At 44.1% G+C, this 14,673-nt stretch overlaps 1 protein-coding gene across 4 annotated transcripts in view; it reads right to left on the bottom strand.

The window, feature by feature from the left end:
- The window catches only part of LOC140716517 (spectrin beta chain, non-erythrocytic 1-like), a 205,206-nt gene that overhangs the window by 82,365 nt on the left and 108,168 nt on the right, over nt 1-14,673 (bottom strand). For all 4 annotated transcript variants that reach the window (XM_073029317.1, XM_073029316.1, XM_073029319.1 and 1 more), the window contains one exon: nt 7,889-8,152. In XM_073029317.1, coding sequence (XP_072885418.1) covers nt 7,889-8,152 — 264 coding nt within the window. The remainder of the gene's footprint in view (nt 1-7,888; nt 8,153-14,673) is intronic.

The raw sequence follows: 14,673 nt of genomic DNA on the forward strand, positions 1-14,673 counted from the left end.
CCTGCACTCTGAGAATTCTGCAGTCCGGGGACTTCTGTCACGTTGCGTTGTACCGAGTGGGTGTATAATGAGTGGTGTCGTGCATTGGGGTGTGGATGTAATGGCTGGAAATGTTCACTAAACATCTAAATTGTACTGGCATTGTATAACAGGCCTGATGAGTCACGACTGGAGAAAATAAAAAAATAAGCGACAGATACTGAAAATCTAAAATAAACCATGCTGGAAATGCGCAGAAGGTCAAACCACCATTGCAGGAATGAAAATGGGCTTAAGGCTTCAAGTTGAAGACCCCTCCTCAATGATGATGTTGTGCAATGTGATGTGTATAAAATGGATGGAAGTGCATCATATGATGGGTGTAAAGGTGGATATTGGCCTGCTTTAACACGGGATAAATTTGGTTTAGTTTATTATTAATGTAAGACATAGTGAAAAGCTCCAAATCCAACACATCATCCTCGGCAACTTCCATCATCTCCAAAGAGATCCCAACTCTTTACCAGCCTTCCACCTCCCAACTCCGCTTTCTGCAGCGACTGATCCCCTCCGTGATTCTCTTGTCCACTCATCCCTTCCCACTGATCTCCCTGCCGGCACTTATCCCTTTAAGCAGCCCAAGCGCTCCACCTGCCCATTCACCACCTCCCTCACCTCCATTCAGGGCCCAAACAGTCCTTCCAGGTAAGGCAGCACTTCACCTGCAAATCTGCTGGGGCCTTCCATTGTATTCGGTGCTCCCGATGCAGACAGCGTCCTCTGCATTGGGGAGACCCATCATGAAATAAGGGACAGCTTCGTCGAGCACATCAGCTGCATTAGCAAAAGAGCGGAACCCCTCAGTGGCCAAACACTTTAATTCGCATTGTTGTTCCGACATTTCGGTCTGTGGCTTCCCTTTGTGCCAAGATGAGGTCACCCTCAAGGTGAAGGAACAATACCTTATATTCCATTTGGATAGTCTCCAGCCTGATAGCGTGAATGTCGATTTCTTCTCCTGGTAAAAAAAAATTATTCCCTCCCCACTTCTTTTATTCCCTATTCTGGACTTCCCCCTCGTCTCACCTGCCTATCTCTCCCCCTTGGTCCCCTCCTCCTGGCCTTTCTGCTACGGTCCACTCTCCCACTCACATTCCTTCTTCTCCAGTCCTTTACCTTTCCCCTGGACACCTGGATTCAGCTATCACCTTGTAGCTAGCCTCTTTCCCCTAATCAAACTTCAACTTCTCCGTTCCTTCTCAGTCTCCGCCTGAAATAGCAATTCCTGACCCGCTGAGTTCCTCCAGAGTTTTGTGCATGTTACTTTGGATTTCCAGCACCTGCAGACCTTCGCATGTGTACAGAGGAAAGTTTTTTTTTTTAGTTTTGCATGCCATCTAGGCAGATCATGCCATACACAATTATATCAAGGTACTTAAAAGCAAAGAGAGTACAGAACAGTGTTGCAGTGCCAGTGACAAGTAAAATGATAAAGGTCATGATGCAAAATGGTGACTGTATAATAACGATTGGTGTTGCAAAATGGTTTCTTATGATTGTCGTAATTAGTGGGGGCGGGGAAGGGTGGTAATGGGGATCAGCTCCCACTACCTAGTAAATATATCCAAAGGTGTTTGTCTCAAACAGCCTCTGACAACCAAGTCCAGTTCCTGGCTTCACATGTGACTTGACCACTAAGTCTGGAGGAACCAATTCTACCGACAGGATAAGGGGCAAAATTGGGTTACTGGCACCTTAAAACCAGCCGCTTCAGGTAGATGGGGCTCGTCAGCTGTTGTTAACAGCTCATGTAGAAGGAAAAATCTGATCTCAAACCTCTGCTGCCTTGCAGCAATGGCCACTCATGGGGAAGACGTTTAGAATGAATGGGATGAGGGAGGATTTGGCTTGTGTAGACTGGGAATACCAGCTATATTGGTGGGACAGTTGACAAACAGTGGAAGGCTTTCAAAGATATTTTTCATGGTGCTCAATAAAAGTATATTCCAGTTAAAAGCAAAGACAGTAACGGTGGGGAGAGCCAGCTTTGGATAATTAAGGAAACAAAAGGAGGCATCAAACTAAAAGCTCGTGCATACAAAGTCACCAAGAGTACAGGTGTCCCGTTTTTCGAACGTTCGCTTTACGTCAACTGGCTGTTACGAAAGACCTACATTAGTTACCTGTTTTCGCTAACAGGTGTTTTCACCGTTACGAAAAAAGGCAGCACACACCAAGCAGACTAGCTCCTCTCCGTGGAACTGCATTCTAGCCGGCGTTGCTTAAACACGTGCCTGTGAGCATCTGTGCTTTATGTCGATTTATTTTATGTATCCATTAGCAAGATGAGTTCTAAGGTATCTGAAAAGCCTAAAAGAGCGCGTAAAGGTGTTACACTTAGTGTAAAGCTAGACATAATAAAGTGTTTCGATCATGGTGAACGAAGTAAGAATATAGTGAGTTTGGCTAAGGGTTTGTGGAAGTTGACGAAGATGATGTTGAAGAGATTTTGGCATCCCATGACCAAGAACTGACAGATGAAGAGCTGATGAAGAGGAAAGGATAACAATTGAAACCGAACGCAGTAGCAAACAGCCCGAAAGTGAAGTCGTCAAGGAACTGAACGGGAAGCAATTGCATGAGATCTTCGCTGCGATCAACAACGCTGCAATGATTGCAGAAAAGTATGACTTTAATTTTGAAAGGGTACATAGGTTTAGGGCAGGTTTGCAGGATGGTTTGAGTGCTTACAAAGAACTGCATGATAGAAAAATGCGCGAGGCTAAGCAGTCAAGCATACTGTCGTTTTTCAAGCCTTCCACATCAGCCACAGCAGACGACAAAACTCAACCTTCCACATCGAGGCAGGCAAACATAGAAGGTGACCTGCCTGCCCTGATGGAAACAGACGACGATGAGATGACACCCCAGTCTCCCACCACCCCAACCTCCGACGACTCAGCTTAACACACCATCATCAGTGTCCTCACTGTCTTCCCGATTCCAGTAAGTGAAACTACACTGGGCGTACATTATTTCTACTTTATATAGGCTGTGTATTTTTATGTATTATTGGGTAGCTTCGTAGATTAAAGGTTACTGGAAAAAGTGTTTCTGCCGGGAGCGCTTGCGCCGTGTGTTTCTGCCGGGAGTGCTGCTGGGTGTGCTTGTGTGAAATTTTCGCTGCGGTGGACAGTGCTGCAATAATTGTAGAAAAGTATTCCTACATTATATAGGCTGATCTGTATTTATCAGATCATTCCTGCTTTATTTGTTACTATATGTTAACTGTTATTTTAGGTTTTATGTGTTACTTGGCATGATTTGGTAGGTTATTTTTTGGGTCTGCGAACACTCACAAATTTTTCCCATATTAAATAAATGGTAATTGCTTCCTCACTTTACGACATTCCGGCTTATGAACCGTTTCATGGGGACACTCTACCTTCGAATAGCGGGGGAAACCTGTAGTGGGAAACTGAAAGATTAGAAAAACTTTAAAAAGAAACTAAGTGAGCAATAAAGAAAGGGAAGCTAGATTATGAAAATAAACTAGCAAAAAATATAAAAATGGATAGTAAAACATTTTATAATTATACAAAGCAGAGAAGGGTGGCTAAAGTGAATGCCGATCCCTTGGAGAACGAAAAGGGGGAATTGATATTGGGTAATAAGGAAATGGCCCAGGTTCTGAGTGACTATTTTGTATCGGTCTTCATGGTGGAGAACACATCTAGAACGTCAAAGAAAGATGTTACGGATATGATGGGAGGTGAGGACCTCGATACAATAGCTATCACTGAAGAGGTGGTGCTGAGCAAACTTGTGGGCCTGAAGATAGATGAGTCCTCTGATCTTGATGGACTGCATCCTAGGGTATTGAAAGAAATGGCAGAAGTTATAGTAGAGGCTTTGGTGATAATTTACCAAAATTCTCTGGACTCTGGGCAGGTCCCAACAGATTGGAAGATGGCAAATGTCACGTCACTGTTCAAAAAAGGATGTAGGCAAGAGGCAGGTAACTACAGACCAGTTAGTTTAACATCTGTAGTTGGGAAAATACTTGAAGCTGTCATTATAGAAGAAATAACGAGGGATCCGGAAAGAAATGGATCCACCAGGCAGACGTAGCATAGATTCAGCAAAGGCAGGTCCTGTATGACAAACTTACTGGAGTTCTTTGAGGATATAATGAGCACGGTGGATAGAGGGGGATAGGTGGACGTTACTTACTTTGATTTCCAGAAGATGCTGCATAAAAGACTTATCCATAAGATAGGGATGCTTAGAGTTGGTGGTGATGTATTAGCATGGATATAGGATTGGTTAACTAATAGAAAGCAGAGAGTTGGGATACATGGGTGCTTCTCTGGTTGGCAATCAGTGATAAGCAGTGGTGGGCCTGTAACTGTTCACAATATACATTTACAATCTGGAAGAGGGGACAGAGTGTAGTGTACCTAAATTTGCTGATGATACTAAATTGAGTGGAAAAGCAAATTGTGCAGAAGATACAGAGAGTCTGCAGAGAGATATAGCTAGGTTAAGTGAATGGGCAAGGGTCTGGCAGATATAGTACAACGTCGGTAAATGCGAGGCCATCCACTTCGGAAGAAAAAAATGAAAGATTATTATTTAAATTGGAAATATTGTAGCATGCTGCTGTGCAGAGGGATTTGGGACTTCTTGAGCACGAATCACAAAAGGTTGGTTTGCAGGTGCAGCAGGCTATCAAGAAAGTAAATGGAGTGTTGGCTTTCATTGCTACAGGGAATGAGTTTAAGAGCAGCGACGTTATACTGCAACTGTACAGGGTACTGGTGAGGCCGCACCTGGAGTACAGCGTGCAGTTCTGGTCTGATATACTGGCCGTGGAGGTAGTGCAGAGAAGGTTCGCCAGGTTGATTCCAGCGATGAGAGGGTTAGACTGTGAGGAGGGATTGAGTTGCCTGGGATTGTACTCACTGGAAATCAGAAGAGGAGATCTTATAGAGACATATAAAATCAGATAAGATAGGGGCAGAAGAGTTGTTTCCACTGGTAGGTGAGACTAGAACTACGGAACATAGCCTCAGATTCAGGGGAGTAGATTTAGGATGGAGAAGAGGAGGAACTGCTTTTCCCAGAGAGTAGAGAATACATGGAATTCTCTGCCCAATGAAGCAGTGGAGGCTACTTCAGTAAATATATTTATGACAAGGTTGGATAGATTTTTCTATAGTAGGGGAATTAAGGGTTCTGGGGAAAAGGCAGACAGGTAGAGATGAGTCCATGGCCATGATCTTATTGAGTGGCAGAGCAGGCTCGACGGGCCGGATGACCTACTACTGCTCCTACTTCTTACATTCTTTTGTTCTTATGTAAACCCAAACTGAAAAATTGACAGACGGAATCCCTAAAGTAGTCCTACGCTGAGTTCAATGCTGACTGACAACTCCTGCGACACCACTAGCGCCAAACTGTATCGGTCCCTGCCATTCCTTTGGATTCATCAGCTGCGTGGGCAACAGCCATATCGTACTTCCCTGGCTTGCGTTACACGTAGTCAGCTAGGACACAATGCCCACAGTCATCCTCAACCAACAGAGGGCCTCAGATGTACAATGGAGCGGGGGGGGCATTTATCAGGAGCGCTGTGTACGCAGGGCCCTTGGTATCATCAAGGATCGCACCCGTCAATCCAGCATCCTCTTTGACTTTCTACCATCAGGCAGGAGACTCTGATACATAAAACAAGAACGGTCATGATAGGAAACAATTTCTTCCCTCAGGCCATTAAGCTTTTGAACTTCTAGCCACATCACATTAGAAGCGTCACCAGATAATTTGTACTGTATCCTACAATATTTGATTTATGCACTTTGTTTAGCCATGCATAATTCATCTGCAAATTTTATCCTTAGTTTCCTAAGTTAACGTGTGTTATTTGTGCTACTGTGCATTACACCCTGGTCTGGAGACACATTATTTTCTTATTTATTGAGAGAGAGTGGAGAACAGACCCTTCCAGCCTTTCAAATGGTGCCGCCCAGTAATCCACCAATTTAATCCTAGTCTAATCACGGGACAGTTCACAATGACCAATGAACCACACAATCAGTCTTTGGACTGTGGGAGGACACCGGACCACTTGGGAGAAACCCGTGCGGTCTTGGGGTGAACGTACAAACTCCTTACAGACAGTGGAGGGAATTGAACCTGCTTCACTGGTACTGTAAAGCGTTGCACTAACCACTGCGCTACTGTGTCACCGGAAATGTTGCCCCGTTGGACGGTACAGATGTAGATAGTTAAATGACAATAAGCTTGACTTGAGCTGGAGGTGAGTGTAAATACGTGGCACCATGTAGTGGAATTTATGATGTGGATAAAGATCAGGGCATTCTTACACCAGGCGACTGATCCACCCTAGATATTCTTCCCCCATTTTCTGCTGGGCAGAAGATACAAAACACTGAACACAAAAAAAAACCAAGCTCAACAATAGCTTGAAGCCCTTTGTTGTATGACTATTAAGACCAGAAGACCAGAAGATACAGGAATAGAATTGGGCCACTTGGCCCATCCAGTATGCTATGTCATTTCATCATGGCTGATCTATTTTCTCTCAGCCCCAAACTTCTGTCTTCACCCGATTATCACTTTATCCCTTGACTAAACAAGAATCTATCAACCTCTGCCTTAAATATACATAAAGACCTGGCCTCCACAGCTATCTGTGGCAAAGAATTCCACAGATTCACTACTCTCTGGCTAAAGAAATCCCTCCTTATCTCTCTTCTAAAAAAAGATGCCCCTCTATTCTGAGGCTGTGTCCTCTGGTCTTAGTCTTTCCCACCACAGGAAACACCCTTTCCACATCCACTCTATTGAGGCCTTTCACCATTCAATAGGTTTCAATTAGGTTACCCCTCGTTCTTCTGAATTCCAGTGAATACAGGCCAAGAGCCATTGAATGCTCTTCATATGAGCCATTCAATCCTGGAATCATTTTCATGAACCTCCAGTTTCAGCACATCCTTTCTAAGCTAAATGGCTAAAAATAAAATGCTCACAATACTCCAAGTGAGGCCTCAGCAGTGTTTTATAAAGCATCAAAATTACATCCTTGCTTGTATATTCTAGTCCTCTTGAAATGAATGCTAACTCTCTCCATTCTCTCCATTTAGAAAATATCAACCCTTTCATTTCTTCTTATAGGCATCCGTTAGTCTCGTGAGACCGTGGATTTGCGCCTTGGAAGGTTTTCCAGGGCGCAGGCCTGGGCAGGGTTGTATGGGAGACCGGCAGTTGCCCAAGCTGCAAGTCTCCCCTCTCCACACCACCAATGTTGTCCAAGCAGCTTGGCACCAGTGTCGTCGCAGAACAATGTGTGGTTCAGTGCCTTGCTCAAGGACACAACACGTTGCCTCAGCTGAGGCTCGAACCAGTGACCTTCAGATCACTAGACCAACGCCTTAACCACTAGGCCTCGTGCCAACACAACATTTCTTCAAACTGCATTAAATAGTTCCCTAGTTACGGTAGGTAGTTCCTTAGTTACAATAAGTTCATTATGACCTCACTATGATGATGCATATTATTCTCTCTCTGCATGGAACATTGTAGCTATTACAATTCATCCTACATAATTATAGTTCTTGCTTCATAATTCTTGCTCTACTACAGTACAGTCTAATGATCTGATCTGTATGAACAGTCTGCAAGACAAACTTTTCACTGTCTCGGTACATGTGACAATAATAAACCAATTATCATTTCCAACCCAGTGAAGCTGCAGATTTCATTTTCTCTGAATTCACTAGAGCCACTTTGGGTGAACCTGGCACTCTAACAACATCTCGGCACTTCATCCAATCCTATCCATCTTTAATTACAAAGGTGTAACTCGCACATTCTGGAGGGTTACCTGCAGCTTCTGGAGCTGAGTGTTGACCGTAGCAATGTCCCGCCCACCGTCCACCACCAGCAGTTGCCCTTCGAGTTGGGACAGCCTCCTGTCCAAGTCACTGTAACTCTGCACCAGCTGCTCCGCCCTATTCACGTCGAACAGGTGCCGCGCCTTCTCCTGAGTCGTGCTTTCCAGAAGGGTCCAGCATTCGTGAATCTCTTCCAGCTTCTTCCTCACCACTGAAGCCAACTCGGGCTTCTCTTTGATCAGCTCTTGCCCCTCCTACAGGAGAAAGGGAACACAGTCTGAACTACCATCATAAATGTATGGAGGCATCATAAAACTTAATGTGGGCAGCCATGACCGGGGAGGCAAAACTACATAAGTCATATCTCAACAATAAGGTGTTAAACATTCATACTTCCAAAAGTAACTGCAACTTTATCCATTGATTCCTTGGGTTGTTCCTTACAGAGAATAGTGACAGACAGAACCTTGTGACCCAATGCCGTCATATTCAAAAGGATTAGGAAACCAAAGCACCTACCAGGATATCCGTGCACATTAAAAGGTTCAAAGATTCATTTTATTATCAAAGTATAATACTTGATATAATACTCTGAGATTTGTCTTCTCCAGATTGCCATGAAATACAGAAAAGCAGGGAAGTAGTTGAAAGAAGACATCAGCACCCCAGCCCCGCACGAAAAAAAAAAGGAATAGAACTCGCAAACCCCAACCCGCCCGTTCAACTCCTCCCTCGTACAAAAACTAACAGATCACCCTTCCTGGACACTGCAGCTTAAACGTCAAACCCCTAACCCCCAAACCCCTCCCACACAAAAAAAACAGCAAAAATGACCCCCACCTTCTCTCACACAGAAAAATCTAACACATCACTCACACGTAAAGGTACCAAGTCTCAAATCCCCAACCCCTCCCTCAGCCAAAAACTGTAACATACCACCCACCCGCCAATCAGCAACACGAAAGAAAACAAAGCAAAACCAAAAGACGCCAATGTGTCTCGGAAATTCAAAATCATCCTCCGTCAGCATCGAGGAGAGCAAGAGGGTCGGACACAGGTTGTGGGAAGTGACCAACGACCCGCGGCCTCGCGGCCTCTGGCCCGACCCGTGATGAGTGACCGCTAACCCGATGCGGCCTCCCGACCCGCGGAGTGCTACCACCGGCCCAACACAAGCATGAGGAATGGGAGTAGACCACATGAGCATTATCTGCCGGGAAGAGGGTGATTGTTTTAAAAAGTACAACTGGTGTTTCTACTTCCTCAGAAGGCCAAGAAACTCGGAATGCCCCGAATGCCCATCTCCTGCTCTCTTTGCTGCCGAAGCACAACCCCTCTCTCCCGCAAGTGGAGAGAGAGAGAGAGCCTGTCTGAGATACCCAAGTGTTGTGCTGGGTGATAGACAGTAGTTTTTAATAGCCTCTGATAAAGGTCACTTTGGGGGGGGGGGGGTTTCTCTTGCTTGCATGGTGGTGGGGGGGTGAGTCGGTGTTTTTGCTGGCACAAGGGGGGGGGGGGGTAGCAGGACGGTCTGTTGCTTGTACAATTGTACTGCTGTTGCTTGTACAATCCAGAGGGGGTGTTTCAGGGTTCTGATGTTTCAATCCATTCTGTGGAGTTTCTCTGTTTCGTGGATGACTGTGAAGAGTAAGAATTTCAGGTTGTGTACTCCATACATTCTCCAACATTATATTAAACCAGCTGAAATCCCTCAGCAAATTTTACACATAATACTGTGCAAAAGTTGTAGACAACAAAGTCTTAGGTGTCTGATTCTTTTGCACAGTACTGTGTTAGTCAATGTGTAGCAGAGAGCGTGTTTGTAAATCTGGGAGGAGCAAAGGATGGTGGGAATGGTGAGGGTGGAGTACCAAGGCAGAGGTGCAGGACAGGTGGTAGAGAAGCAATGCCAGGGGGTGGTGGTGTGGGTGCAGACTCACCCAGCCTTGAGGCACCAGGCAAGGTCATTTGATTCTAAATAATTGGTTTAATGATCTTTACAGAATGTCTCTCTGGTGCTTCACACTCGCTCTCCTCTCTCCTCTCCCTTCTCCATTTCCCAACCTCTCCCTGCCCCCTTCCCACCCTGTCCACAAGAGACCCATATAAGAATCAGGTTCATCATCGCTCACATATGAAATGTGTTTTTTTCTTTGCGGCACCAGTACAGTGCAATACATAAAACTACTACAGTACTCTGCAAGAGCCTGAGGTATTCTAGCCATTTAAGTATGCCTCCTAAGACTTTTGAACATTATTGTCGGTTTCATAGAAAGCATCCCATCTGGATGCACCACAGATAGGTATGGCAACTGTTCAGCCCAAGCCCACAAAAAAAATTGTAGAGTTGTGAACACAGCCCAGCCAATCGTAGAAACCAGCTTCCCCACCATTGATTCCATCTACAATCCCAGCTGGTTCAGGAAAGCAGCCAACAATATTAAGAACTCCTCCTGTCCCCATTAATTCTCTCCTCTTCTCCCTCCCATCGGGCATAAGATATGCTTCAGAGTATGTACCACCAAGCTCAAGGGCGGTTTCTTCCAAACTGCTATCCAACTGAGCTGACCTTTTATATGTTGAAGATGAATTCTTGATCTCCCAATCTCTCTCATCAGGGCCTATATCTCTCTCTCTACACCTTATTGCCACTCTAACTGTAAACACTATATTCTGTGTTTTGTTTTTCCATTTATACTAGTTTTGTCATAAAGGAGTTTAGCACAGAAACAGGCCCTTCAACCCATCTAGTCTGTGCCAAACCACTTAAACTGCCTACTCCCATCGACCTGTACTAGGACTGAAGCCCTCCATACCCCTACCATTGCAGTACCTATCCAAATTTCTCTTCATTGCTGAAATCAAGCTCGTATGCACCACTGGCACTAGCAACTCGTTCCACACTCTCACCACCTTCTGAGTGAAGAAGTTTCCCCTCATGTTCCACTTAAGATCTTCACCTTTCACCCATGACTTCTGGTTGTAGTCCCACCTAACCTCAGTGGAAAAAGCCAGAATGCATTTACCCTATCTATACCCCTCATAATGTTGAATACCTCTACCAAACCTCTGCTCAGTTTTGATGCAATGATGTATCTAATGACCTATATGGATGGTGCACAGACAGAAATGTTTCACTGTATCTCAGCACATGTGACAATAATAAAGACGTTACCAACAGTAACCTTTCATTTCACTGCTTATCCATCTACCTCCATCTCAGAATGATTCAGGAACTCTGCAACCAGTTCTCTTAAAGCAAGAAAAAGCTCCCACCTTTAAGAAAGAGACACCTGGGATTTGCATCTCCCTCTGCAACTGGATCCTCAGCCTCCTCATCAAAGGACAACAATCTGGATCAGAAATAACATCTCCAACTCGCGAATGATCAATACTGGCACAGCTCAAGGATATTATTGCTTAACCCACTGCTCTGGTCTCTCCACACTCAGGACTGTATGGCTAGACGCAGTTCAAATGACATTGATAAATTTGCAGACAACACAACTACTGTTGGCAGAATTTCAGATGCTGATGGGAAAGCATACAGGAGCAAGGTTGAGTGGTGTCACAGCAACAACCTTGCTGTCAGCATCAGTAAGACCAAAGGATTGATTGCAGACTTCAGAAAGAGTAAGATGAGGGTGCACACACCAGTCTTCCGAGGGGAAAGAGTGAGTGATTTCAAGTTCCTGGTTTCAACATCTCTGAGGATCTATCCTGGGCGCACCATATTCATGCAGCTCCAAAGAAGACATGACTGCAAATATATTTCATTAGGAGTTTGAGAAGATTTGATATGTCACCAAAGACACTCACAAATTTCTACAGATGTACCATGGACAGCATTCTAACTGGCTACATCACCGTAGGGGGGTCTGGGGTGGGGAGAGGGCACTGTACAGGATCAAAATAAGCTGTAAACTCAGTCAGCTCTGTCATGGGCACTGGACTCCCCCGTATCCAGGACATCTTCAAGGAGAGAAGCCTCAAAAAGGCAGTATCCTTCACTAAGGACCCCATCACCCAGGACATGCCCTCTTCTCATTGCTACCATCAGGACAGAGGTACAGGAATCTGAAAGCACCCACTCAATGATTCAGAAACTGCTTCTTCCCCTCTGCCAGTGCATACATACTGCAAATTGCAATTTGGTATTATTGTGTACTGCAAAGTACTGCTGTCGCATAACAACAAATTTCGTGATGCACATGATATCAAACCTGATTCCGATTCTGAATTGTATGAATGAAATACATGACACATTGTGTACTTGGTGTTTACGGGCGGTTTGTAGTTTGCAAACACTCAAATAATGGGCACACTACATATAAACCAGCATCCATAATGTTATTAAATTCAAAAGTCAGACATACTGTACCCTACCTTGGTTCCTACAAAAGTCAGAACAACCTTACTCTCTTTTCATTTTTAGCAATAGTTCTTTCTTATCAGTTTCATTATAAAAGTAGACATTTGGTTACCATATTGAATGATTCTTGTGTATTTCCTGACTTAAGGACAAAATTGACTAAAAACAGAACTCATTCATTATCCAGCGATGGCCAGTATTACAAGCTTTGTTATGTAATATATACAGCATGGAAAAGCCTCTTTCATACAGTACTGTGCAAAAGCCTTAGATACTGTATATATTAGATATATATAGTGCACAGTACTCTAATAATTTTATATATTCCACTGTACTGCTACCGCTACCAAAAAAAAAACAAATTTCATGACACGTGAGTGACGATGAACCTGCTCTGATTTGGGTCTCCATTGTGGACTGGGAGTGGGAAGGGGGCAGGGAGAGGGGAGTCGTGGGTGGGAAAAGGGGAAGGGTGAAGGGAGGGACCGGGAAGCACCAGAGAGACATTCTGTAATGATCGATAAACCAATTGTTTGGAATCAAGTCACCTTGCCTGGTGTCTCAGGGCTGGGTGCATCTGCACCACCACACCACCCCACCACCCCCAGCCCCCGCCTCTGGCACTCCTTCTCTGCCATCTGTCCCACACCCCTCCCGGGGCACCCCACCCTCACCATTCCCAACATCCTTTGTTCCTGCTATATTTACAAACTCACTCGCCATTCCACATTGACAATGTGCAAATTGACATTCCACATGTGCAAATGTCTTAGGAGCCCTAGCACTATATAGCTATATTATGCAGATGCACAGTCCTGCGCAGAAGTTATATATATATATATATAAAAAACTTCTGTGCAGGACTGTGCATCTGCACTCAGTAGCCACGATATTAGGTACTGACCATCAAAATGGGGAAGAAATGTGATCTCAGTGACTTTGACCATGGAACGATTCTTGGTGCCACATGGGGTGGTTTGAGTATTTCAGAAACTGCTGCTCTCCTGGGATCTTCACACACAACAGTCTCTAGGGTTTACAGAGAATGAACAAAAAAAAAACGTCCAGTAAGCAGCAGTTCTGTTGACGAAAATGTCTTGTAAATGAAAGAGGTCAGAGGACAATGCCCCGAGTGGTTCAAGCTGACAGGAAGGCGACAGTAACTCAAGTAACCATGTGTTACAGTGTGCACAGAGGATCCTGTCTGAATGCAGAGCACATCAAACATTGAAGTGGATGGGTACAGCAGCAGAAGACCATGAACAGATGTTCAGTGACCACTTTATTAGATACAGGAGCTAACTGATAAAATGGTTACTAAGCCTATTGTTCGTTGGCCTTCTAATGCCAGCATTTTTATTTGAACAATCAAATATATATTATTTTTAAGTAAATATATATATATATTTACTAAAAGAAAAACTGAGAACAGCAATAAACAGAACCCAAAAATAACTGCATATCAAAAACAACCTAAAGAGGGGAGAGATTCAGAATCTCCAATTAACCCAGATCCCAATAAACCAGGATCGCTAACTAATCATCATCTTCAAATGTGCCGTGTCAAATGACATGGGCGATCATGGTCCCATGACCATGCTTGCTCTTGTCAAGTTCTACAGAAATGGCTTGCCATTGCCTTCCTCTGGGCAGTGACTTCACAAGACGGTTAACCCCCAGACATTATCAATACTCTTCAGAGATTGTCTACTAACTAATCAGGAGCTTAAATAACACCAGTATCTTGAACATAAGAAACCTAGAAATAACAAACAGACCAGAAACCTCCAAATAACCTTAACCTAGATAATCAGAATTCAAGTACTCAGCATTCACAGTAGGATGCAAGCTAACAATTAATAAAAATAAATCTTGAGGAGAATCTCAATTGCCAAATTAATCCAGAAACCTTGGTAACCAGGTCCCATATAAATTCAGGAGTCAAGATTGTTTAATGTCATTTCCAGTAGACAAGTGTAAAGTAAAATGAAATAATGGCTATGCTGGATCTAATGCATAACAAAAAAATTAAGATAAAAACACAATAAAGAACATAATCAATAAAAATACATAAAATAACATATATACATAGATCAGGGCTTCCTAACATTTTTATGCCTACCATTAACTGAAGGATGAGTGGACCCCAGGTTGGGAGATGTATGGAGGGATATGGGCCAGGTGCAGGTCAGTGGGACTAGGCAGAAAAATGGTTTGGCACAGCCAAGAAGGGCCAAAAGGCCTGTTTCTGTATTGTAATGTTCTATGCTCTATGGGAACCCTTGACATAGATTGATTTTATGTCCATAAAGAGATGCTAAGCACAGGAGTGCCTGTACTCTCTGACAGGAAACAATAATGTAGTGGTGGTGGGTAGTGTGGTAGGGCTAATTAGTGGAGGTG

The sequence above is a fragment of the Hemitrygon akajei genome, chromosome 25, assembly GCF_048418815.1.
Source record: "Hemitrygon akajei chromosome 25, sHemAka1.3, whole genome shotgun sequence".
NCBI classification, from domain to species: domain Eukaryota; kingdom Metazoa; phylum Chordata; class Chondrichthyes; order Myliobatiformes; family Dasyatidae; genus Hemitrygon; species Hemitrygon akajei.